The sequence below is a fragment of the Cinclus cinclus genome, chromosome 6 (genome assembly GCF_963662255.1).
Source record: "Cinclus cinclus chromosome 6, bCinCin1.1, whole genome shotgun sequence".
In the NCBI taxonomy this organism is placed as follows: domain Eukaryota; kingdom Metazoa; phylum Chordata; class Aves; order Passeriformes; family Cinclidae; genus Cinclus; species Cinclus cinclus.
The window spans coordinates 60,708,038-60,734,668 of NC_085051.1; the positions used below are offsets into that span (position 1 = coordinate 60,708,038).

Here is a 26,631-nt window from a genome sequence, read left to right on the forward strand (position 1 = left end):
TCTCACTCACTTCCCCCCCCCCCCCCTCCCTCTCAGGAGCTGCAGGACCAGATCGATGAGCTGCACTCAGAGCTGCAGGAGTACCGTGCCCAAGGCAAAGTGCTCAGGCCTTCCCTGAAAAATTCCTTGTCAGAAGAGTTTGACATTGACGTGAAGAGTCACGGAAACACTGGGATTGAGCCTGACCAAGGTACAAGAGTCCCTCCTGTAGGACTGAGGTCTGTGCTGCAGGTGTTTGTAACATCTTAGAGGTCATTCCACGAAAACTTTCCCTGGGAGACTTGGTCACCACCTCTAGTTTGGTGTTTAATGTTGGTTTGGACTACGCTGAACGTAATTTAAAGCTGAAATTAATGGTTGCAATTATTTGGCTGTGTTTGTGATGGGAGTTTGAGAGCTGCTAAACAATTTTAAATTGAATAGTTCTTTTAGGAATTATATATATTTATGTATTGTATAGTTAATATTTTTATAGTTATATAAATTATTACCTGCTTCTTATTTCTAAAGGACTTGGTTCAGAAGACTGCAATCCATTAAATATGAGCATAGAGGCAGAAATGGCTATTGAGCAGATGAAGGAGCAACACCACAGGGATCTGCATCACCTCAAACAAGAGCTTGAAGACACAGTAAGTGTTGGAATGAAATGGTCTTTAAGGTCCCTTCCCACCCAAACCAATTTGGGATTCTATGATCCCAGTAAGAAATAAAGCTGAGCACTTTATACATTCTTTCCAGGGAAATTAAAGTAAGATGCTGAAGTTTAAATCAAAATATTCAGTAGAAAGAATATATAAAACTAGATGGAAATGTTGAGGAAAGCATCCCTGTAGAACATTCTGTGGAAAATGAATGAACCCATCCTGTTTTCCCTTCTGTAGGTGAGCCATTATGAAAAGCAGCTGGATGAGACAAAAGCCCGTTGGGAAAAGGAGCAAGAGGATACAAGGCAGAAGTATGCTGAGGAGGTGCATGTCATGGAAAAGCAGATCACTGGCCTTAAAAATCAAATAGCAGAGCTGCAGGGAGAGGCAGCAGCACTCAGAGAGCAGCAGGAAAAGCTCGACTGTAAATACAACGAGGAGAAAAACAAATTACAGATGTATTTTGATGAGGAGAAAGCCAATCTGCGGGAACTGTTGAGGCAGGAGCATGAAGATGATGTCAGGGCCAGACTGGAGCAGGTGAATGAGAAGTTCAGGCTAGAACGAGAGGAGCTGATGCACAACAGTGTCTGGGTGGAAGAAAAAATGAGAATTCTGGTGCAGAGACTGCAGGAGGAGAAGGGGGAGCTGGAACGAAGCTTCCACGAGCAGGTGAAGAGGATGGAGGAGGTGCATGCCCTGGAGAAGGAGGAGCTCCAGGAAGAGCTGAGGAGGAAGCATGAGCTGGAGCTGGAGGAGGAAAGGTAAGTGTCACCTCTGGTGGGGACAGTGCTGGAGCAGGGTGAACCTAGTGCAGAAACACCTCCCTGATGGGGAATTCCAAATGTTCTGATTGTCCAGGCTTTTCCTGCTCTGTTCCACAGCACTGGGCTGCTCTCCAGGGGTTTTTCTCTTCTGACCTTTCTCAAGCAGATGTCTGGATACATTTTTAGCTCACCCAGAGGCAACAGTAGTGTTAAAGCATAACCAGGCATGATTAACTCGAGCTCTGTTCAGGTTTCCTGTGCTCCACAAATCCCTGCTTGGTCCTTTTAAAGCTCGTGAGTTTTCAGAGTTCTTTGCTGAAGAAGGAAAGGGGTGGCTGGGAATTGCTTTTAGCCAATGTGGAGTGTCAGAAGAAACTGAAGTCACCCTGGGGTGATGGGGGTGAGAGCATCTGCCCCCCTCTCCCCCCAAAAAAAATCTGAGCACAGGAACTGAAGGGCACATTTTGCACGTGAAACCTTTTCTGAGGACATTTCATGAGTTGTTGCACTTTTTCAAGGCAGTTTTTCTTTTTGAAGTTTCACCAAATTTGTCTCGAATCTAACTTACAGCTTCTAGAAACACCCATCCAATAGTCAGTGGGGGGAAAAAAAAAGGTAAATTTCCAACTGTTTAATTCAGCCTAAAAAGCAACTTTAATCTCTGAGGTAGTTTAGTAATATCTTATGTTAACCGTGTCTAGGGAAAAAATGGCAAGTGACTATAACAGAAGAGCATCTCATGCACAAACTCAGTTTTCTGTGGACACACAAACACTTGTGAATAAATATGAAGAAACCCTCCAGAGTCTGGAAGGGCGTTACCAGCGAGAGCTGCAGGAACTTGCTGAGCAGCAGAGAGAGGAGAAATCCCAGTGGGAGTTTGAAAGGGATGAAATTGCTCAGGAGGTTGCTGAAGCCCACGAGCAGCTGAAGGAAAGCTTGGCAAGTGAGAAGGCTGTTTCTTCTGCCCTGACCCAGGAGAAGGATCTCCTGGAGAAAAATTTCAAGGAAGAAGTGAACAGGCTGGTGTGTGAGAGGGAGCAGCTGGAGAAGGAGCTGCAAGAGCTAAGGAATGCTGTCCAGGAGCAAGAGGAAAAAATGAATGAGAAAATAAGCCAGCTCCAAAATGACCATGAGAAAGAGCTAAAGGAGAAAGATGAACAAATATCAAGAGTGGAGCAAAATGAAAAACTGGTTAGGGAAAGGCTGGAGAGATTGGACAGTGAGTATAAGCAAGAGAAAGAAGAGCTGAATTCCAGGCTTCTTGCTTTGGAGAGTTTAAACAGAGACATTTGTGAAAGAGCAGAGACAGAAAAGAATGAGATGGGTTTGGAAATCTCAGAGCTCCGAGGGAAAATGCAGAAATTGCAGTGGGAAACACGGAGCTTTTCTGCCCTGCAGAGCCATTACAGGGTCCTGGAGAGTGAGTATGCAAAAGCCAAGAGCCAAATTGCTGCTTTTCCTGGTGCAGCTCCCCTGGGAGATGATGGGGATGTTCTCCAAAACCTGCAGAGGGTGCACGAACAGGCAGTGAAGGAGAATGTCAGGATGGCTGCCCAGATCCTGAGGCTGCAGCACCGACTGGAAGCAGCAGAGCAGGAGCTTCTGCAGCCTCCCAGTCCCAGCTGCTCCCACTCTGGCTCAGAACCAGAGGAAATAGATCCCAGTTTTGAAGGGTTGCCCAGTGATTGCCAAGATGTAGCCATGGGAGCAGATTTCAGTGTCCTTCCACCTCTGGAGGCTGATACTACAGACCTGGAAGAAATGTCAGAGATGGATTGGGATTTGGAGGAGGGATGTGTGAAGGCCAGAGCTGGCAGCCTCCCCGAGGCAAAGGGGTGTTTGATCCAGGGAAGTCAAGCAGCTCTGGATGCTGATAGCAACCAGGATTGTGACAAGAACCTTTCTTGGGTGCCTCTTCTGCCAAAAAAGAGAGATCTGGAGAAAGTTCCCAGGCCAGAAATGCTACACAATGGTGTCAAACAGCAGAAGGTTCATCTGCTAAATCACAGAACAGCTCCCAGAAATAAAGGGTTTGTTTCTGATGCTTTGAAGATGCAGATGGAGCTGGAGAGGGCTGAAGAACTGAGCGAAGTCTCTCTCCTGCTGGATCACACTCCTGGGGCAGTAAATGGGGACCTGAAGAGTGTAATAGCTCAACTTTGGAAAAGGGTGGAAGAGCTGGAAGACAGATCTATGGCACAGGCTGAACTTCTGTCCCTACAAGAAGAAATTCAGGTAGAAAATGAGGATCTGAAAGCTGAAGTGATGCAGTTAATTGAAAAAAATGAAGTGCTGGAAGACAAACTGCGTAGGCTGAGAAGGCTTCGTTGTGAACAAGAAGAAAGTGAGGTGGAAAGCGTCAAGTTTGAAGAGGAAAACACGAAATTCCTTGTGGGAGTTAAAGAGTTGGAAGATGTTAAAGAATCGGAAGATGTCCAAGAAGAAGGAAAGGCAGATGTGCCTAGTGACACGAGAGGCGGGAAGCTGGAAGAACATCCCACTGCATTTACGGGCCAGCAGGACGAGAATTCCCAAAGCGGCAGCGCCGTGACAGAAGTGGGAAAAGCAGGAATGAGGGAGCCCAGCGCAGAGGTGAAGGAGGAAGATCTGGGTCACCCAGAGGCAGAGCAGAGGAAGGCCAGAGTGACCCAGGGCTTGCAGAACACGTGCACTGAGCTGCAGCAGAAGGTTGACCTGCTGAGGTAACGTAACGCGGCGTTAGCCACTAACCCAGCGCTGCCTTGGCTGCTCCTTTAACCACCGTAGTTTAACTCTGGTTTAACTCTGAGTAGCAAGCAGTGCCATGGACTCCTAACTCCTCTAATCCTGGATAAAGACCACTGGAATAAATAACTCTGTGTGACTTACTCCTCTCCTAAGCAGGAGCACCTGCCAGCTGTCCTGTCTGTGGATGTCACCGTCACCGTGTGTAGCTCGTCCTTCAGCACAAACCCATTGAATTTCCATGTCCAAAATCCATGGTAACACTTCCAGAGTGCTTTGTAGCTTCTACTAATATTCACTTCACTCAGTTTGTTCCTTTCTAGAGCTGAATGTTGCTCACAAGGCTAAAATTGCTCCTGTTTTTCCTCAGTATTTTGGTGAATGCTGTAAAATTATGGTAATTTGAAATGCTAAAAGTGCTTCTGTTTTTCTCAACATTTAATATTAGAGAATTATAGGGACTTTTTTTTTCCCATTTAGGAACCCTTCAGGAGTGTGTTATATGGTAAATAGTTATAAAACATATATTATATTCATCAGAAATTTTACCTATTAATTTTTAACTGCTGTATTCCAGCAAGGATTTCTTTTTTTTTTTTTTTTTTGAATGGGTAAAGTGGTTACAAGTGGCTTAATTGTTGTACAGGACCAGCTTCCTGCAGGAAATTGTTCTTTCAGGTGTCCCACCATGGCTAAGTTATTTCTGTGCAGTCTCCTGAGGACAGAAAAGACAATTTCCAACTGTGCTATTCCCAGAATTCTGAATTGCAGTTGGGGAAACAGCTCACTCTCCTGGCAATCTGCATATTGTGGTGTACAGTTACTTGTAGCATAAGGACTGAAAGATGTGTAGACTATTAGTGTGCAAATTAAAGTTTTAACTTGTTTTAGCTGCTCAAAAACATGCCCCAAAATCCCAGGGTTTTTTTTAAAGTTTGTTGTAAAAATTTGGGTTTTTTTGAACAAACTGGGGAGCGCTCCTGCTGAATTAATGTCAAATATAAATACATCTTTTGTACATAAAACAAGGCAATTGTAGCTTTGTTTTTGAAGCATTACAGGTAGCTCTGACCTGTGGGGCTTTTTCCCTTTCCAGGTGTCCCACAGGAACTCTTGTCACTTGTCTCCTGTCTCTGCCACAGGTGTGAGGCCGAGAAGCTCCGCGAGGAAAACGCTGTCCTGAAAACTGAAGTGACTTTATTAAATGAGGAAGGGAGTGCTTCCAGCCTGAAACTGAGGGAGCTGAATGGATCCAGGGAAGAAATGAGGTGAGAATTCTATGGGGAATGTACCCTATGATGCCTTTAGGCTTTTGCTGGGGCTCAGCCACAGTGGGTTCATCCCTCCTCTCCAAGCTCCTTCGTGTGTTAGGTGCTGTACAAATCCAAAATGAGGCTATTTCATGGTGCTGTTGGAAATCCAGGATATTTCTCATCCTTTTCCCTTCCCCAGCTTGTCCTGCCCGTCCCCAGAGCCAGGCATGGGTTTAGCTGTAGGCATTGAGGTGACCCAGTAATACACACACGCGCAGGACTGGCTTAGGAGCTGACCTGATGCAATTATTTGTGCTTCAGCAAAAGTAGGGGGAGAGAGGCTCATCTGACAGATTATTCCAGTGGCTGGGCCTTTGGCAAGTGTAGAACCATCCATGATCCTGGGATTGTTCTTCCCCTCTAGCAAAGTCCCACTTGGGGCACCTTGAGAGGCCGAGCACTTGCCAAGTTGATGCAGAACAGGGATGCTGAGCAATAAATAAATAAATGTCCACAATTCCAGTTTCTGGTGGTGTTTAAAAAAAACAGCTCATTTTTGGAGTCATTAAGGTTGGAAAAGACCTCAAAGATCAAGTCCAACCATTCCCCCAGCACTGCCAATGCCACCACTGAGCCATGTCCCCAAGTGCCACATCCACATGGATTTTGAATCACTCCAGGGGTGGGGACTCTACCACTGCCCTGGGCAGTGAAGAAATCTTTCCTAATATCCAATCTAAACCTCCCCTGGCTCGACTTGAGGTGATGTCCTCCTGTGCCATCTTGCAGCTGTGTATGTTGATAATTGATTTTGGCATGAATGAGCTTTCATTTTTCCACAGGCAGAAGATAGAGGCTGTGAGAAAGGAGAAAGTGGCTGTGCAGAAGCTGGTTGACAACCTGAAAAAGCAGGTGTGTGGCCTGAGCCCAGAACCTTCTCTGCAGAAATCATCACTGCATCAAAGCTGTTCCTTGGATAGTCACAAAGGCAGCAGAAGATGAGCATTTTATAAATTTAAACATTTTTATAACAGTTTTATTGCCTCTTTGGGATTGGTTTGAGGCTTGCTTGACCTGCTCATAAGACAAAAACTGTAATTGTCCAGTTACAGGCTTGAGAGCACTTTCCACAGTCAGCTTGCAACGTTCATTCCATAGAAATACAAAGTTTAAATCTTTTGGTTTGTAGTTTTTGTGTGATTCTTTGCTGTAGCCCATGAGTAATAGAAATTTAACCTCTACTCATTTCCCAGCTGGCTTGGTCTAGGAATGCTGCCAGTTTGTATCCATGTGGCTGCTTTTATTTTAGGGGTGGCTTGTTATAATGGGTGAAATAGAAGGATTAATTACCTTTTACATCCACGTCATTTTGGTTATTTTATCCATGTCATTGCTTAGGAGAATACTTTCTCAGAAAAATGTATTGGGATAACCCTCAAAATCCACACCAGCATGGCAAAGGGTGCTGTGTTGGGTGACTGATATGACTGATCTAATTAAGGCCAGTTATGACAAATTATTTGTTTGGAATCACTGTCTGAGTGAGACTTGTCAGATCTTCAGTCACCTTAATAGAAAGGAAATGCCCAAAATACCATTCCCCGTGTAAAATCACTGCTGTCCCCACTCAGGTGGCAGATCTGAAAACAAGGAACCAACAGCTGGACTCTGAAAATACAGAACTCAGCCAGAGGAACTCCAAAAACCAAGCAGATGTGCAGGATCTCAATCAACAGCTAGCAAAGGTGCTCAAGCAAAAGGAAAGGGAAGAGGGGAAGTGTACCTTGGAAGAATGGGAAAAGGAGAGGCTGCTGCTGAAAGAGGAACTGGAAAACTCTAAAATAGAGGTACAGGATTTGGTTGGACAGTTGGACTTCAGGGGCTTTGGAGTTGGCATCCCTGTCCTGGGATGTGCATGGGATTTCAAAGCTGAGCTTTGCAAAATGCTGCCTTAAACACAGTTTAGTGATGGCAAATATTTCCCTGCACTTTCCAGCTTGGCTGTTGTTCATCCAGTGCCATTTCAGCTCTGTCCAGTGGCTGTAACATCCTCTCCTTAAACTTTGATGCGCCGTGAATCTCCTAAATTGAAATCTGAGCCTTTTATTTTTATTTTTTTTTTGCAGTCATCAAATATGGTGTCATCTTTGGAGATGGAGGTGTCAAAAATGAAGGTTCAAGCTCATCTACTGGAGCAGGAGAACCACATCCTCAAGCAGGAGCTGGAGAAGACAAAACAGGTTTGGCATCCTATTGCCCAGAGGAGCTGTGGCTGTCCCTGGATCCCTGGAAGTGTCTAAAGCCAGGTTGGGTGGGGCTTGGAGCAACCTGGGATAGTGGAAGATGTCCCTGCTCATTCCAGAGAGGTTGGAACTTGATGACCTTTAAAGGTCCCTTTTAACCCATACCCTTCTGGGATTCTGTTTGAGTGCCATCAGATTAATTTTCACCATCTCTTAATGGATGAAAATTGAGAGGTGGAAATAGTTGATTTTTTTAAAGAAAGGTCATAAAAGTAAGTAACAAAAGTAATGTAACTCCTCTTGAACTAGTTTCCAGGTGCAAGGCACAATTCTTCAAATAAGGTTGGATTCACTCACTTAGATTTTGCCAAAAGATTTTTTTTTTTTTTTTTGCCAAGAGAGCTCCTAAGAGAAGCTTTGGTCAAGATAAAGATCTAAAGCTCTAGTTAAGGAATAGACAGGGCAAATGGGATCCACAGGAGAACATTTCCCTGTGTAACTGGAGATAACCCATTTTAGCTCCATTTAAGGAGTGAGCTCTTCCAGCATGTCCTGTCAGGGAGAATTCCTGTTGCTAAACCCATCTGGAGATACCAGAGTCTCACAACATTTGAGGATAATTTCCTGGAGAGCTCAGTTATCTCCTGTGCACGCACAGTTCAACTGGCTGTAAATACTAAATGCTAATAAACACAGATAATGAAGGCTTCAAATGAGTCAGTTCCCTGATTAGGGCTCCACGAAGTCATTTTCTGCACGGTGTAAAACACTCAGTTGAGGCACCCAGTGCTCAGGGTAGACAATGGTCTTAAAAAGCAAAAGCAGCTGAGGCCTATTCAGAAACAAGTGGATTGTGGCTGGAGTGTAATTACAGTCAGGAGATGGAATGAGGAAAGGCAGTGATAAAGCACTGGGTCAGTTGGGAAAAGGACTGGAAGTCAGCAGTGCAGTGATTTTTTTTTGGTTTTTTTTTTTTTCCCCCTTGGTGTGTTTTAACACACGGTGATTTAGATGGGATATTATGGAAAAATCCTTCCCTGTGAGGGTGGTGAGGACCTGGCACAGGCTGCTCAAAGAATTTGTGGCTGCCCCTGGATACCTGGAAGTGTCCAAGGACAACTTGGAGCAATCTGGGACAGTGGAAGATGTCTCTGCTTATTCCAGAGGGACTGGAATTTGATGACCTTTAAAGGTCCCTTCCAACCCAAACCATTTGGGCATCCTATGATTTTCATACCAAATTCTCCAAGAGCACAGAAATGCAACTTATGAGGGGTTTGTTTCCCACAGCTGCCCAGATGTCCTGATCTTGCCGACCTTCAAAATGAAGTTTCAAGTTTAATCACTAAAAATGAAAAGCTGCAGAAAGAGAAAGAAGCCCTGAGAGAGGAGCTGAACAGATGTATTGATAAGGTAAGAAAGAACTGCAAATCCAGATCTCTACGTGCTGTTCAAATTCCTGTATCATTATCTGTATCACTATAACCTGTGCAACTTCTCTGGATGGTTTTTTCCTCATCCTCAAGCCAGATAAAGACTTCATTGCCACTGCCTGGATTTTTTTTTTTTCCCCCCTAGCTGGTCTTAGAGAAGAAAGCTCAAATTCTGGAGCACAGCTTTACTGTAATTTGATTATGTAGAAAATTCCAAACATTGCAAGGAAGAGAGGTCTGGATAGAAATACTGCAGCAGGACAAGGAAGACTGTGTTCTTGGACTTCTATTGCATCTCTAACCTCCTGTAACTCTGAACTGGAGCAGAGCAGTCTGCACACTGTAAATAATAATCCCATTGTGTGGGAATTCAGGGAGCTGAGGGGCTTTTTGCTTTCCTGTGTTTTCCTTCCTTAGCTTTAACTGCCTCTAGGGTAACCCTTGAAGTCAAATTGACTCCAAAGAAAATTCCTGAGTGAGAATTCTTGATGTAATCTCGTTGCAGGTAGCTCAAGTCAGCTGCTTGGAGAGTGCAGTCAATAGCTTGAAACAGGAGCAGAAATCCTGGGAGCAGCAGAGTCAGGCACTGAAAGCACAGCTCAGCCTCTCTCAGGACAAGGTATGAAACATTGATTTATGTTGCAACCCTGCATAAAAGCATTTTGATCATGTCTTGTAGTACTTTTTCCCATGAAAGCCCCCTTCTGATGCCATGCAGCTGAGAATGGCTGCTTTGAGGGGCTTTCCAAGTGATGTTCTTAAAGGACAAAAGGAAACTTGTTAAACACAATGAGGGATTTTTCTCTCTACAGCCAAGTTACTTTTGCCAATTCCCTCTGCCTGGTGATTCCTAAAATGCTGCAGAGACTCTGCTGTTGCTTCTCTGTTCTGGTGTAGGCTCATCTTTCCCCAAGCACAGATGGGATCAAGTGGTTCCCTGCTTGGCTGAGCATTCCTGAAGTTTCTCCTTGGCCAGGGGCTGCCAGGAAGAAAAAAATAATTCAAGGGAAAGCTTCTTTGGCATATCACAGGAAATGCTCAAGGATGGAAGATGTTTCTGGTGAATGCAGCATTGTGACTTTATTCAAAGTGGGTGGCTGCGAGCTTGGAACAGAAAGTTGGAAAATCATTTGGAATTATAGTTTTAAGGATAGAAAATTCCTCTTAAGATTGAGTTCAACCATTCCCCCAGCACTGACCCATGTCCCCAGGTGACACATCCACACAGCTTTTAAATCCCTCCAGGGATGGGGACTGCACTACTGCCCTCAGCAGCTGTGCCAATGCTCAAAAACCCTTTCCATGAGGAAATTTTGCCTAATATCCAATCTAAACCTCTTGTGACCCACCTTGAGGCTGTTTCCTCATGCTGTCCCTTGTTCCCTGGGAGCAGAGCCTGACCCCTTCCATTCCGCCTTCCTGTTAGGGAGTTGTAGAGAGCTATAAACTCCATTTAACATTTTCAAAGGGGGAAATCAGCATTTTTAACTTCACTCCTTCCATCAGAGACCTTAAATACCTGGGATACCTGATCCACACAGGTAATCTTGGTCCAGCAAAAGCCAAGCTGTGTTTCTGCTCTTTACAGGTTCAGAGCCTCAATGAAACTCTGCAGAGCACCAACCTCCAAATGTCCCAGCTGAAATCCGACCTGCAGGGAACGCAGCAGGAGAAGGAAACTCTGAAACAAGAAGTGATGGCATTGCACAAACAGCTGCAGGACACCAGTGAAAAGGTAAAGAGCTTCAGGGATCTCAGTAGGTAGCTGGAATGATTGTGTGTTGGATATAATGTGCAGGTTTTAAGCTGATTTTTAAAAATTGTGTTTTGAGTGTTGAGTGTGGACAGGCAACTCAGTCCTTCTCCTGAGTCTCCATTCTTCCCTGAAAGAAAACTTTTGCCAATAAAACCCCCAAATCTGTGGACAATGTATTAATTTACACCTATCAACTATAAAAATTAAACCAGTCATGGATAGAAGATCTAATTTTCAGTGCAACTTGGGTTTGAAAGGTACAGAATTATACCAGCCTCTCAGCTAATGAGGATTTGTAACTGAAGGAGGTTGTAGACAGCAGTCTTGGGATTGTTATTATGAATTCAGTTACTAATTTGGCTTGTTGCTATGTAATTAAAGAATATTTAATGTCCACATGGAGAAGAGGCTGTTTCAGAATTGTACAACAGGAGCTAAATTACAGCTATTAGTGCATAATATATAATACTGAGTTCTACTTGCCTCTAAAGAGAGCATAAATTGCTTTTTTTGTGTTGCTGAACTCTGTGCACTCCTTGCGCACACAGCTATTTTCCATGATTTTAGTAGAGGGAAGCATCTGGGATTTGCACACTGGAATTCTTAAGGGAAAACAGTGAGTGGGGCTGGGAGGGAGATGGGAATGCTGCGGCTTTGGAGCCTGCACTTACTGAAAAATCCACCTAAAACCCACCTGAGTAGAGGAAATGTCTGCTTCTTTGTTGAAGGCCTAACCCTGCAATTCTGTCTGTCTTAAGAACCGGGTTCTGGAAGTGGCTGTGCCTCCCTCAGGGCTGCAGGACCAGCAGGGGCCAATCCACTGGGATGAGCTGGAGCAGCCAGAGCAGGAGCAGAGGCTGCTCAGGCAGGAGAACGAGAGGCTGCAGAGGGAAGTGCAGAGCACTAAAACAGACCTGGCTCACTCCAGGGAAAAGGTAACCTGGGCAAGCTGGCAGATCACAGGAGGGTAGGGTTGGGTTTGGGAGCCCTTGGAGGTCACTTGGTATAGATCACAATGCAGGCAGGTTTTGAATATCTCCAGAGAATGAGACTCCACAATGCTCTCAGGATATTTCTCTCCTTTAAAAGACAATCCTGGTAATTCTCGTCCAAGATTTCAATCCAACTTTGAGTTAACAAAAAGATCATTAATATTCCTAATGTTCTTCCTGTGCAATTTCTTGGCTCGCAGTATTAAGTGGATTATGGGGAGGATGAAGCGAAAGAAGGCCAAGATATCAAAGCAAATATGTCAAAAAATACCCCAGAGTTGCCCAGAGAGGCTGCCCCTTGATCTCTGGAAATGTCCAAGGCCAAGGACTTGGAGCAGCCTGGGGTAGTGGAAGGTGTCCCTGCCCATGGCAGGGGATGGAATGGGATGGGATTTAAGGTCCATTCCAACCTAAATCATCCTGAGATTCTGAGAGCCCAAAACCAACTGGTATTTTTAGATGAAGTGGAATTATCTGGAACATCTTTTCACATTTGTTCATCTCTGATCTCCTCAGATCCAACAGCTGGAATCCACAGTCCTTTCCCTAAAGCACCAAAAGCATCAAAGCCAGTCAGGGATTGTCAAAGCCATAGAGCAGGAGAAGCTGAGCTTGAAGAGAGAGTGTGAACAGCTCCAGAAGGAGCTGTCATCTGCAAACAGGAAGGTGAGTTTTGGGTGGTACACAAACAAATCAGTGCAGTGGTTTGCACCTCTCAAAAGCTCAGGGGATAAGCTGGAACTTTGTTCTTCTGCTCTGGATTTTGTGTTCTTTGCCTCTCACAAATCTGTGTGTGAAGGAGCTGACAGGGCTCTGTGCATCTGCTGTGAGCCAGCTCTTGTAGCAAAGCACTTGTCCAAATACTCCTGGTTTTTAGATTTGAGTTCTCTTGATGCTCAATAGTTCATGGGGGGGGGGGGGGAACCAAATAAAATGGCAAATGGCTGCTTTTCTAAGGAAACTTCTTGTCTCTGATAGATCAGTCAGATGAATTCTCTTGAACGTGAACTGGAAACCAGCTCAGAAAATGAAGGGCTAAGAAAAAAGCAAGTCAAGCTGGATGATCAGTTAATGGAGGTACTTTTCAATCAGTGTTGACTGTGGGCTTTTATCACTATTTTACTGAATTTATTCTGTTTTAAAACAACTTATGGATGTGTAGCAACAGAGAAAACAAATTGAAACTAGAAGACTTAACCTCTCTTGATGTTTAACCTCATCTTTCATGACCAAGTTGTGTGGTAAACATCCTGTTCTCTGAAGCATAGTCATAATTCACATACAGTTTCAGATATAAAATCAAATAGCAAAGAAATTTGTTTCTGTACTTGAGGCAAGACTGACATTTCCCTCTTCCTTCCTAAAACGTGTCACCTCAAATTTCCTATCTAATATTTGCATGATGCTGCTCTTAATGTAGAAACCTGTTCTTATTTCCTCTGGAATATTTTGCTGAATTTAAGCTTATTATTGTCTAAATCATGATAAAATATATGAATTCATGCAGCTTACTGCTAATTTAAAGGCACGAGTGAAAACTTCACTGGAGATTCTTCCAAAAGCTGCTGGAGATGGATCATGCTGGATATCAAAACTTAGGAGTCCTTGGTTATAGGAATGGGCAACTTAATTGTGCTTAGTGTCCCATAAGGTCAGCCCAGACCTCCAAGTTCTCTCTCAGTATCTTGCCTAAATTGGATGTCCTAAATTTGAGTTTTAAACACTAAAAAAATAAAACCAAAAAACTACCATTTTGACTTGTTCCATAAGTCAGAGCATCTTCTAGATGAGGCTTCTGTAACACTTTTTAAATGGCTTCATGTTTTTCATCCAGTGGGAGCCATTAGGCTGAAAATCCTATGTAATTAGTAATAAAACTGTAAAAACCTAATTAGGAAATACGAGATTTTGACAAGTTAATGAAAAGACTGTTTATATTCCCTGTGAATTTATTTATGTAGTCTTAATTAAGCTTTGGGAAAATGCCAAACACTTAAACACCAAGCCTGGGATTGAGTTTTCTGCTGAAATGTGTATTTCAAACACGTAGGATTTTGTTCCTCCTGGTAACCCTTTCCCAGCAGGTGTGTGCAACATTCTCTCTGATTTGTGACTTCTCTCTCTTTTGTGCCTGTTCTCTTTTTGTCCATGGCTAACCTGGCTAGAAGTCAGTGGTTGGAACTAGCAGAGAAGGGGGCAGTTCTCTCTCTGAAATAGTGTGTGAAGGTAGAGCAATAATTTTTAATGTACCCCCATAGCATGGAGAAAACATTCATTTATTTTTTTTTTATGGATTTATTTTCTTTTTATTCCATGCATCTCTTAAGTAAAGAAGCCACTATTCATTCCAGTGTCAATTTTGGACAGCTGCACCAGGTTCTTTGTGGTTAATGTGTTGTGCAGTGTGGCTCTGAATCCTGAGGAGCTGCATGTTCCTAAGGGGTTGCCATGAAAATGGAGAGAAATCCATTGCTGCCAAAATAATTAAATTTGGAAGTGAGAGGATGAAAAGTGGCTTCCTGCTACCCCATTGACTGTGAGGCTTGAAGGTGTTTGCATATTTACCTCTGGTGCCTGCATGCTTTTCTACCAGACTGTCCAATCTTTCCTTAAATTAATTAATTTCTCATCCCACTTGGCATCATCCTGATAGTTAGCAAGTTCATGATTGTTCCATTATCTTCCACAGATGAATACAGCAGGGCTATATTGTTTTCATTGTTGTTTCATTAGTATTTATTTATTAAGATTCTGTTAACACTAAATGACTGTTGCCTCATTAGTTACTTGTGTGCTTCACAACCTGAGAGGAACCCTGAAAGAAATTCCACCAAAAGCTCATTGTTTTCACTGGTTATATTGTCAGGAAAAGAACAGCTCCTTTACAGACAAAGAGAACCCCTAAATAGCTTTAAAAAGTACAGATAGTTTTACTTTGAAGTATTTATAAACCTATTTTCTGTTTACCTGCCCCAGCAGAGATAGGGATGGTAACAGGACCAGAAGAGCAGCACCATTTTGAAAAATATTCACAGTTAGCGATGAAGTCAGTAACTGAAATATTATCCAAATTTATAATTTTGCCAGTTGTGGAAGGAAAACTAAAATCAGCAAGATAATCTTATACACCTTTCCTAATGGAACAGAGTAATGGTTTTAAGGCAATAGGATCTTTACGAGAAGAAATTATTAATGCTACACAAATTCCAGCTGCAGATGAGTTTCTCTGAACCATCAGGAATTTTTACTGTTCAGTTCTGGTACTTTTAGTATCATTAACTCTTCCAGCTGTGAGTTACTCACCTGGGTTTTGCTTTAGTCTGGAAAAATCCTAAATTATTTCACATGACTATCTTAGCTCTTAATATCTCCACAGTTAGGAGTGAACAATAGGAAATATCTGTAGGGTATTAAATACTGAATTCTGAATGTAATAGCAGAGATAAATGTTCTCTCCATCCTAAAGTCTAGAAATAATCAGCACAACTAATAATCAGTACAACTTCAGCCTTCCCCTTGAAATGAGAAATTATTGGTACTTAAAGCTTGCCATCTAAACTTTGATAGGAATTCATCAAAAATTCAGTGATTTTATAGTTCAGGCCTGAGATGATGAATCAAAGCCCAGCTTCCATTGTGTGAAATTCCTTTTTTTTGTTGTTGTTGTTGGGAAAAAATTGCCTGTTCACCTCGTGTCACAGAGTCCAGGCTTGTTTCTCTTGCACACCAGCAATCTGAGATCAAGCTGCTGCCCCTGAGCATCCCTGGCAGAGAGGGAGCAGGTGCTGAAATTTGGGATTTTCCTTCCCCAGATGCTCCAGTCCAGGGGGATGCATAGCCAGAGCTCCCAGCAGCAAGGCTGTGCCATGGTGCCCAGGGAACAATTCCTGCAGCTCCAACAGCAGCTGCTCCAGGCAGAGAGGAGGAGTCAGCACCTCCAAGAAGAGCTCCAGAGCAGACCCTCAGGGACAAACATGCAGCAGGTAAGGCTCCCACTCCACTTTGGAAGTGAAAATGTTTTAATTATTTGGTTTAGTTGTCTTGGGTTTTGGTTTTTATTATTCTGGTGAGATCCGTTCTCTGTTTATGCCAGTTCAAAAATTAAATTTCATGCCAGCAAGAATATGTGCAGAAATGCTGTTTGGCATGGTTAGCCTGAGCCAGAGCTTCATTGGAAGTCCTGTGAATTTTTTTGAGATAAAACCATTCCCATCCATATTTAACTGGCTTTTCTCCTTCTGCTCCATGTGCAGTAAGTGTTTCTAGGGGCTTTTTTTTTGTTGTTGTTTCTTTGCCCAATGACTGAGTCTGAAAATATTATTTTAATAATACACCATGCCAGATATTGCACAGGCATCCATCACATAAAATCCTAATTTGGGCTGTTGCTGTCACATGGAGTTTTGTCAGTTGTAGCAGAGCAGAACACAAATTACTCCTTTTTCTAAGGCCAATCTTCCTGATTTGGCCATGAGACAAGACACTGTTACTGTTGTACAGAAACTTCAACATTGGCATTTCTGAGGGCAAACCAATTCCAAGGAAGATTAACTAATTCATCCACTGCCCACACTGGGCAGAGTCACTTTTAGTGTTAGTTTTTTACCGTGTGAAACTGAATTATAGGCAATAGAAAGGTTTGATTCTGCCACATAAAAATTTCCAAATGATCCTTTTCTTCAAAAAGTAATTGCATCTCTAAATCTCTAAAGCTTTGGCTCAGGTAAAATAAGGTCTTAAAATAATATTACAACTCTTACTTTATGAGAAAAGATAGAGCTCTAAGTAACCTAAATGTATATTTAGTATTTTATTTATTTTAGATTAGATATTTATTTAGTTTTATACTTAGATTAGATAAATTAGATAAAATACTGTTAGCTATTTATTCATCTGGTAGCAGGAAAAAAACACCCTTCTTAGAAATTTAGATTGCAGTTACACTTTAAAATAATAATAAGACATAGACTTTGAAGCTAAAAAATCTCTGAATATGGTAAAAGATATTTCAGAAAAAAGGCATTATGCAGAGAGTATAGGCAGTAACCAGTTTTTTTGTATCCAAAACTGGGAGTAAAAAAATTTTTTAAGGCAGGCATAAAATCAAGATGTTTCTTAAAAAAATGAAAACAAAAAATAAAAGCAAATTATTTCAGCGTAAGTAGAAATAAATTGATTGTAAGGTTCTTTTTCAGAACTGCATCACCACAGGCTGATGTACTTGGTCCCATACCATGGGGAGCAAAATGTGCAGCTGAATTTAAAATTCAATCAAAGCCATCTTGCAGCAGTGGCAGCTGCAAGTGAATGTGTTGGGATTGCATTAGGAGTGATGACTTTGTAATTCAGATTTTGGAACAATCTGCAAACAAGTCACATCCTAGAACTTGCAGTTCTAGATCTTACATTTCCTGGAAAAGCTTTGTGAATTTAAAAAACTTAGAGAGGCTTTGCAAATATTTGCTGTCAATGCACTAATGCACTTAATCCTTTTAATATTTTTTTTTCCTTAAAATGAGTGGATATTCTAGTTTAAAACACCCCTTTTTTACTACATAAATGTCTAAATCATGGTTAAAAACCTGCAGTTACAAACAAAGCCAGATTTACTTGTCTCTGCTGCTTCTTGTAAGCAGCTCCTGCTTGAATCTCTGATTTTTCTTTGCCATCCTGATTTTTAGGGTTTAACACTTAGTTGAGCTCATGTCCCTTTTAATGTCCCCTTTAGCACCCTGAAAACTTCCATCCTAATCCCTCTCCATCATCCTTTCACCAGTGAGTACAAGGTCAGGTTGCCTCCATGCTTTCTGTGTAAAATGAATCATTTAGTTCTGCTGCTGCTTTGCATTTTGCAGCTTTCTTAGATCCTGTGTAATGAAGTTATCCAAAGTTATCCCCCCCTTTTTTTTTTTAATGGAATTATTTTGTGTTTATCCTGCTTTGCAGTTTTCATTGCTTTTTTGATCCTGGTTGTCTGTGGTTTTTCATTCATTTTACAGTCAGTCCTGAGTTATTTTCATCCAAAAGTTGCTGTTACATGTTTAAATGTCACTAAATTAAATGAAATTATAACTCCTGAGCTGTTTCTACTGAGTTAACCTGTCTGGACTCTTCTGAATTCCCAGTGACTATTTCTGCTGTGTCCAGTGCTGTGATTACCTCATATCCCTTTCTCAATAACTAAATTTGGGAGCCTGTTAATTACTCAGTATTTCCTAAAGTTTGCCTAGCACTGATTGGTATTTGAATTGCTCAATTCCCCCTTTGTACAGCTCTTTATTTCAAATTTCATATCACCTCTGACCAGCTGCTTGTTCACTGTGAGGGAAAAACCAGAAGATTTGAGATAGAAATGCTAACTTTTCAAAAGAGTTGGGCTACATTTTTCCCAAATGCCTGGCATTCTGTGAGGTTTTATATATATATTACATGAGATTTTAATGTTATAAATGAGATTTTGAGAGAGAGAGAGGAGAATTTCCTCTAAGAAAACTTTGCTAACTTAATTACTACTACTGATCTTTTAAAAACCATGGATGGGAGCCCTTAGATATAGAAAATACCTCCTCAATCTCCCAGCTGTGTACTGCTAATACTCACATTTACAGATAGAAAATATAAGATACTCTGCATGTTTTTTTCTCTCCGTGCGTGAGTATTTTTTTTTTTGTCCTGTGTTGCTTGCTTTGCTTGTATTGGTGATTTTTTTTTTTTTTTTTTTAATTTTTTTGCTTGAAGTGTACATGTTTTGAAGACAAACCTGGATATCAGGGTGAAGTATTCCCACTTCCCTTCTTTCTCTAGGCCTTGCTACCGGAGCAGCGAGCAGTGCATGCAGATTCCTACCGGAGGATCGGGCACCTCTGACACCTCTGGCTGCTTTTGATCCCATTCCTTTTCCATGATAAACACACAAAAACACAGAACTGGCATAAGCTCAGAAACTTGAGGATCAAAATTTTTTTCCCCTTTTTTTTTTTTCTCCTTTTCCATCCCTCCCCCCCCCCAAAAAAAAAAAAAAAAAGTCTCTGCAGTGTTATTTTCTTATTTATTTGTCTAGAAGTTGTTTTGTGAGAGCTCGGAAGCTTCCAGAAGCTTTTTAAAATTTGTTGCAAATGGGTTTTATTTATGTTATTTAAAATGTGCAGTTGTTCAGTATGGGAAAGAGGCTATTTTTCTCAAATGGTACTAATTTTATATGAGATTTGAAGAAAATCTGGGGTATTTATACTGCATTTTTGTATAAGATGTATAAACTTTTTAACAGGCAAAGATGACTTTTTTTGATGTAAATGAAAAATAAAATCTTTTTTAAGCATAATGTCTCTTGTCTTCATAGCAATCAATAATTTCCACTTCAAGAATGAATGAGTTTTAGACAAAATATTTATCTTTGATAATGAGCATTGTTATATCAGGACTTCTGGGAAAATTTTCTGGTGGGGATGTACTAGAGTATAGAAACTCAGCTTTTCTTTAGCAGGTGTACCTGAAAATGTAAGAAAAGGAGGGATCGTCTACTGCTGTGGCTGTAAAGTAAAAAGGAGGAAATTATTTTTTATTGGATAAAATTCTATAGTTTTTATTTTGTCTCAAACTACTTGATTAAATTAGGATGTTAATACCTGAATAGTTCAGCAAAACCGTTTAAGGCCTGTGGTTTTTCTAGTTGGAGCCATGAACCATTTCAGCTGTTTTGCTCATAAAGATCTCTTCCTCCTATTTTAATGACCTTAAAGCTGCTCCCTGAGCTGACTTCTCTCATTTAACCTGAAATAATGTGAAGTTAGAACATTTAAGGTAAAAAAAAAAAAAAAAAAACAGGGATCACTGGTATTGAGACCTCTCTAATTCTTCTTTTCCTCATAACTACTCACTCAAGGTTTCTGCAACCAGTGGGAAGTGGAATAGTGAGTTCCAGGGTTTTAAATTCCAATCAAATTCCATTCATTCAGAAAAATATCCACTCTACCCACACTGTAAAACTGTTTGTGACTCCAATGTGAGCCTTTTCATAAAAATTGAATTATCATATAACCTCATACACAGATTTGAGTTTCTGATGTTACAGCAAACAAAATGTTGAGTGATCTTAAATTAACCCCCTCAAGGGGATCATTTTGTAGGGTTTTAGGTGAGGAGCTCCCTACCTGAAGCAGATTTTCATTTATCCTCCTCCACAGGTGGGATGGGTTTGGGTTTGAAGGTGTTTTATTTTGGGTTGGTGCTTTCTCCAGGTTTATCTCCTCAAATGACTGCCTAGAATTTGAGTAAAAAACTAGCATTAAAATAAAGTCTTAATTTTCTTGCAGTCAGCATCTAAAGTTCCTAAATCCAAACAAGTTCTTTTGTAATTCCTGATGTTTCTTATTTATTTGGGAAAATTTCCCTCAGGTGGTGGTCTGATGTTCTCATGGCACAGAATTGTGATGCTTTTAGTTGTCACCTTGCTTGAAGAAAAAGAAAGCCAGTTTAGGGCTATGAAAACTAATGTAAAAACTGAAGTTTGGAATCTTATTTCTTTTGGATATTTCTCAATTTCTCTCTGGCACGGGAGAGTTACGTTATCAAATATGACCTTATGTCACTCCACCTTATTTTTTATTCTAAAACCATTAAGTTGGCATTTTCTTTCCCACTTTCATCAGAAATTTGGCAGCACCAAAGAACAAGAAAAGGAGATTATCCAGCTCTGACTGTTGCAGACAATACAGAACTTAGAATTTGATATAATTTTGCCTTGATTTGGTAATGTCAAGTGTAACTTGCTTGGAAAACCAGTGCAATGCTGAGAGCATCCTTTAAGTGTTGTGATAATATTTTGCTTCAATTAAGGGTTTATTAATTTAGTTGCCTCTGAATCAGGCTGAATTGTGGAAGGCCAGCTATTTTCTTGAGCATAAACTGGAAAAACAAAACAGGTGAATGTGAACTGCTTTTTAACTGATTTTTCATATAAATGTTGCTTTCCAGGGGGGTCATGAGCAGCTTCTAAAAATGATGGAAGAGCGGATGATGGACGTGGAGCAGAAATTAAGGCTTGTGAAGAGACTTCTCCAAGATAAAGTAAATCAGCTGAAAGAACAAGTAAGTCTTCTTGGACTTCCTCAAACCTTCCCCATTCCTTCTCTAAATCCCTAAGTGGACAAAATCTGCTGAGCTGTTGTTCAGAATAAAGTTAAAAGTGGTTTTATTTAATGCTGTATTTGCCCAAAACTTCATAGAACTCGAAATTGGGGACTGAATCCACTACTCATTAATTTCCTAAATCAAGAGACAAAAATCAGATTTCAACTGAGGATGTTAACTGGAAAAGTTGCTTAGAAAAGGAGGAAAAAATAATTTCCCGAGGAGAAAATCAAGTATTGATTTCTTTGAGGCCTCCTGCCCCAAATTCATCCTTTATTTGATGTGGTTTTGGGGTTCTTGGAAGTACCTTTGTGGGATCACTGGACTTGTGGATTCTCTTGTGCACTTAATTTCTCCTTAAGAGGATAAATGCTGTAAAGCAGAATTCACCTGACAAAGTTGAATTTGAAACCCTCTTTTATCTACCCCAACCCCTTAAAAAAACCTTTCCAATCTCAAAACATTCACGGCATTCTCTAAAGACCCTGGGTTTTTTAATGAGGCAAACGGGTTTTTCCTTTGACATCTGAGTTATAATTAACACACTCACCTTCTTGCCCACCCTCCTGTGGAGTTTTTAGTTGTCATTTGCTGAGTGCCTGTGTCCCTTTCCCCACCCAGCTGTCCAAGAACACGAAGGCAGACGCGATGGTCAAGGATCTCTACGTGGAGAACGCGCAGCTGCTGAAGGCCCTGGAGCTGACGGAGCAGCGGCAGAAAACTGCAGAGAGGAAGAATTATTTACTGGAAGAGAAAATTGCCAACCTCAACAGAATAGTGAAGAACTTGGCCTCCCCCTCCTTCAGCCCAGCAGCAGAGATCAGGTCATAGCAAAGCTGTTGTGGGTCACAGCCCCGTGCACTTTACTGAAATGGGAATATTTCAGCTTCTCACTGCGTTGCCTTTTTTTTTTTTTTTTTTACTGAATGAGTTTTAGTTACAAATGCAGAGCTGATGCCCAAACTGGACACTGCCAAAGGAAAATTTTGTTGGTTCCCAAATTGGTTTTCTGCTAAGTTTTGCCTAAAAGTAACCATCACTCTGTAAAAAAATCCCAAACTTATGTTTTTCTAGACTAACTTATTTTGATGCCTTAGCTTTCATTTAAAATCCGAATTCTGAATTTCCTGTGTTGCATCATCTGGACTGAAGCAAAGGCCTAAAGCAAACTCAGATTGTTGAACTGAAAACTTAACAATATTTTCAGCTTTCTAAAATACTTCACGCTCCAGACTTAGAAATGCTGATGGGGCAGTCTCTAACAGTGTCAGTAGAAATGTTGGTGAAGGCAGGACTTTGCTGGTATGGGCTGTGTCCTGTGAACTGATTCTGATTTCTCTAAAGCAATTCTTCATTAGGCTTCTGGGTTCTTCTTCATGGCTGTTCCTCTGCAAAGCTCAGAAAAAAAAAATAGGTTTATTGAAAATACAAAACCAGACTACTGCCTCCAACTAAGTGTGACAGTATTTTATCTGAAGAATTTTCCCATCTAGCAAATAAAGACTATTATTTCCTTTTTTTTTAAGATGTGCTGTCAGACAACTCTGAATTGTAGGGGCCTTAATGTTTTTGTACATGGAAATGTTAAACAAAGGAGCAGCCACTCAGAAGCAAAGATGGGAGTTTTGTTTATGTGATTTTTGTAAATTTAGTAAAGCAGTGCAGTGTATTTATTAAACAGCTGGCAGAAGAATGAAGAGGGGCACTTGGATGATTTTGTCAGTGGGATCCTGTTGTTGGAACCCTCACAAACATGGAGCTTTGCCAGGAATGCAGCATTTGTTCTGACCTGAGGAATCGTTTGGAAAAGTCCTGTTGTATTAATCCTAGTACAGAATCTAAGTCTAGTTGTGAAGAAACACATTTATTGTAATTGTGAAGAACTCAGGGAATAACAGTCTAAATCAGCTTCTTTCAGCTCTAAATGTGGGTATTAATGTCAGCAGAAGGAGGTAAACACACCTTAGAGAAAGCAGGATAAGCCAAACTGGATTTGGGTGATTATTACCTGGGTGCTCCTTACCCAACATGCAGAGGAGAGCATCAAGGTGTGGGATGAGAGGTGGTATCTCCCCTTGGATCAGCAGAGAAATGCAAATTTTTTGGGAACACCTTCAAGACAGAGGGGTTTGACAGAGAAGCAGCTGGATAAGATAAACCTGCTCAAGGGTTTGTGTGTTAAACTGCCCTGCCTCCCTCAGACCAGTAAGACACAATGAAGTCAAACTGGGGACAGGGGCCATAGTGGAATACTTGAAACTGGACTTCTTTAAATACACATGATGGAGGAGGGGAAGGAAGAGGTGTTTTGTCTCAGAGACCACTGGAAAGCTGATAATTCTGTCAGGAGACAAAACTCCTCCAAAAACTGGGGGTAATGCTGCCTGCAAGTTGTGGAGGAGCCTCTGGAAAATGAGCTTTACTGTGTACTGATGTGGCTGAGAGGATGTCCCCTGTGTCTCTGGGGTTACTTTCCAATTTTGGAGGGTTTGTGGTCTAAACTAGACACAGGAAATGGCCTTTTCCTCCTTCTTTTCCTCCTCCATTGCTTTGTGCAGGCAACAAAGTGGAAATCATCAATTATTTCACTGCTGTGCTTTTCTAAATGCATGTAGTGGGGATTTCTCCAAGTCATCACAAATTTCAAGGATTTTCAGATTTTTTCAGAGGCTGTAAAATATTTTCGCAAATTGGAAGTATCTTAAATGGATACAGAAATCTGAAGGTTTAAAAGCTTGAAGCAGTGATTTCTTGATTTCTTGTCACTTTTACCATTCATCACCAAGTGGTCTGAGTTACATGATAATAAATCTCTGTGTGGGTACCAGGGCTGTGTGTTGGCCAAGTGGGAACTGAGCAAACCCTTAAACCCATGTTGTGGAAATGAGCAGAGTTCCAAAATCATTCCAGGAAACAAAAGAAATTAGGTTCAGAACTGTATTTGGGAAAAAATATATATATATATATTATCTAGTGCATTTTAAGACTACTTCATACCTTGACCTTGATTTACTTGTGTCTGTGACCAAAATCTAAAAGGAAGGAATGAATATTTCACTTAAATTATTGTGCAATTGTTTTCATGTTGCTCAATCAAGCTTTTAGAAACCAAACATAGACACTGCTAAAGCACAGCACCAAAAAGGGAGAAGCAGAAATAGGGAAAAGGGACTTTTGGCTTTTTCCCTTTCTCCCCTATCATATCTTGCTCTACTTCTCTTTTACTAAACTTCAAAAAAACCCCAATTTAACTACAGGAGAGAGGAGGAGGAAAATGTCCTGTTGGTAAACACTTTTGGGGCAAAACTCCAATTTTGCTGGAAGATTTGTGTGAATTAATTCTGAGAAGTGCCTTTTGCCTTCCTGTACTGTACTGGCTTGGTTGCCACAGGATAATTCAGGACAATCCCTTCCCAGAAGGAGGGATCCCAGAGAAAGGCAGAGCTGCTTCCAGACGGGTGTCCCATTGCTCCTTCATTCATTGTGTCAGCTCAGAGGAGAAGCAGCTGTTTTACAAAGTCCAGGCTACTGAAAATAAGCATAGAAACACATAATTTATGAAGCATTAGAGGTGTTTTGTGCATGAATGTGTCTCCTATGCAGAATAGGCAAAAACCAAAGTATTTAATGTTATTGTTGCAGTCAAAAAAAAATCACTGAACTTCTAGACCTTGTTCCTACAACAGGTCCTGCCACGTCAGATATGAACCACTTCATTACCAGAAGGTGTTTTAAATGTTTTCAACTCTTACTTTTATGAATCACTGTGAAAACAAAGGCACATAGACATTTCAGGTTGGGGGTTTTGGAAGGGGATGGACCCCAAGTTAAATATAGGTGTATAAAATTCACTCAGTTCAAGTGGTACTTGTCAATTTAGAATGACTGAAAAAGTCTACACTCTACTGCTGTCAGTAGCACTTGAAATACAAGGAAAAATGAGTTGTTTGAATTCTGATTGGGAAAAGAAAAAGGACTGTAACATATTCGATTTTAGCATTGATTTGATTTTTAGGTGTTAGGTGTACAGCAGGGGGAACAGTCTGGATTGATCAAGGGAAAAATCCTTTTGTTTACTTCCAGCAAATGCCATCCCTGTCACTCAGGTTTTCCATTATTTTCTTGTTCAGTGTCATTTCACGGCAAACAACTTCTGTATAAAGGAAAACAAATGTATATTATTTTTTTTTCTATGGAGTTTTTGTTCTGGTGTAATATATTGTCCTTAGAACATCATGTAAAACTGAGAGTTGAAGCAACTGACACATTATTTATAATGGGCATAAAAAATACATTAATGTATGATGCATAGTTGTGTCTTATTTTTTTTTTTTTTATCCAGCATGAAAATCGTGGAATAATTTGGGTTGGGAGGTACCTAAAGCCCATCCAGTCCCACCCAGGTTGGTCCAAACCTGGCCTTGGACACTTCCCAGGGATCCAGGGGCAGCTACCACCTCTCTTCCCATGGATGTTGAAAATACTTGGAGTAGTAACTGCAAATTTATCAAAGGCGTACACAATAATAAAAAGGATGGTTTGACAGCTCTAAGCAGTTTCTTCCATTCTGAAAGTATGAAATTGAAGTGTAAAAAAACTGACAGGTAGTGAACACACCCCAGCTTATTTTCAACTGAAGTTGCATCCCTATTCCTCACCTTTATAGGGGGAGTCATGGAATGGGAAAGGCTGGAGGGGGACCACGGTGGGTCCCTGGTCCATCATCCTGGTCAAGCACTGCTGTGTCCAGTCCTGGACCCCTCAGGACAAGACAGAGAGGGGCTGGAGAGTGTCCAGGGAAGGGAGCTGGGGAAGGGGCTGGAAAATTCCCGAGGGAGCTGGGAAGGGGCTGGAGAATTCCCGAGGGAGCTGGGAAGGGGCTGGAGAATTCCCGAGGGAGCTGGGAAGGGGCTGGAGAATTCCCGAGGGAGCTGGGAAGGGGCTGGAGAATTCCTGAGGGAGCTGGGAAGGGGCTGAGCCTGGAGAAAAGGAGGCTCAGGGGGGACCTTGTGGCTCTGCACAACTCCCTGACAGGAGGGGACAGCCGGGGGGGATTTGGGATCAGCTCCAGGGAACAGGAGAGGGCACGGCCTCTAGCTGTAGCAGAGGAGGTTTATATTGGATATTAGGGAAAATTTCTCCACAGAAATGTTTGTTAGGTATCGGAAGAGGCTGCCCAGGGAGGTGTTGGAGCGCCCATCCCTGCAGGTGCCCAAGGAAGGCCTGGACGTGGCAGGGTGACAAGGTGAGCACCGGGCGCAGCTTGGACTCGCTGGTCTCGGAGACCTTTTCCATCCTCAGCGATTCCACGATCGTGCTCCCGCCCCTCTTTCTGTCATTCATCTCGCCGTTTCTGTCATTTCCGTCCCCGCCGCCCCGTGAGGGGCCGTGCCCTCCCCGCCGCGCGGGGGCGCTGTGGCCGCGCCCCCTCCCCTGCTCTGCCCCGCGGCCGTCCCGGAGGGCGGCGGCCGCCGCTTTCCCACAACGCCCCGCGCGCCCGCCGCGTCCCCTCAGCGACCCCCGGCCCGGCCCGATCCTCATCCCGATCTCGACCCCGCTCCTCCCGGTCCCGGCTCGGCCCCCGGGGGCGGCCGGACCTCCCCCCCCCCCCCCTCCCACTCCCGCCCTGCGGAGCGGGGAGCGGCGCCGGGCATGCGGGCGGTGGCAGCGGGCCGGGAGGTGGG

At 42.1% G+C, this 26,631-nt stretch overlaps 1 protein-coding gene across 1 annotated transcript in view; it reads left to right on the top strand.

Moving 5' to 3' along the window:
- The window catches only part of NIN (ninein), a 50,347-nt gene extending 28,254 nt beyond the window's left edge, over positions 1 to 22,093 (top strand). Inside the window, exons 13-28 of the mRNA XM_062495445.1 lie at positions 37 to 190; positions 511 to 632; positions 885 to 1,411; positions 5,284 to 5,409; positions 6,237 to 6,306; positions 7,026 to 7,241; positions 7,521 to 7,634; positions 8,928 to 9,050; positions 9,576 to 9,689; positions 10,659 to 10,805; positions 11,585 to 11,761; positions 12,335 to 12,484; positions 12,797 to 12,895; positions 15,631 to 15,801; positions 20,792 to 20,905; positions 21,569 to 22,093. Of these exons, the coding sequence (XP_062351429.1) occupies positions 37 to 190; positions 511 to 632; positions 885 to 1,411; positions 5,284 to 5,409; positions 6,237 to 6,306; positions 7,026 to 7,241; positions 7,521 to 7,634; positions 8,928 to 9,050; positions 9,576 to 9,689; positions 10,659 to 10,805; positions 11,585 to 11,761; positions 12,335 to 12,484; positions 12,797 to 12,895; positions 15,631 to 15,801; positions 20,792 to 20,905; positions 21,569 to 21,778 (2,634 nt within the window). The 3' untranslated portion in view covers positions 21,779 to 22,093. The remainder of the gene's footprint in view (positions 1 to 36; positions 191 to 510; positions 633 to 884; positions 1,412 to 5,283; positions 5,410 to 6,236; positions 6,307 to 7,025; positions 7,242 to 7,520; positions 7,635 to 8,927; positions 9,051 to 9,575; positions 9,690 to 10,658; positions 10,806 to 11,584; positions 11,762 to 12,334; positions 12,485 to 12,796; positions 12,896 to 15,630; positions 15,802 to 20,791; positions 20,906 to 21,568) is intronic.
- The last annotated feature ends 4,538 nt before the right edge of the window (positions 22,094 to 26,631 follow it).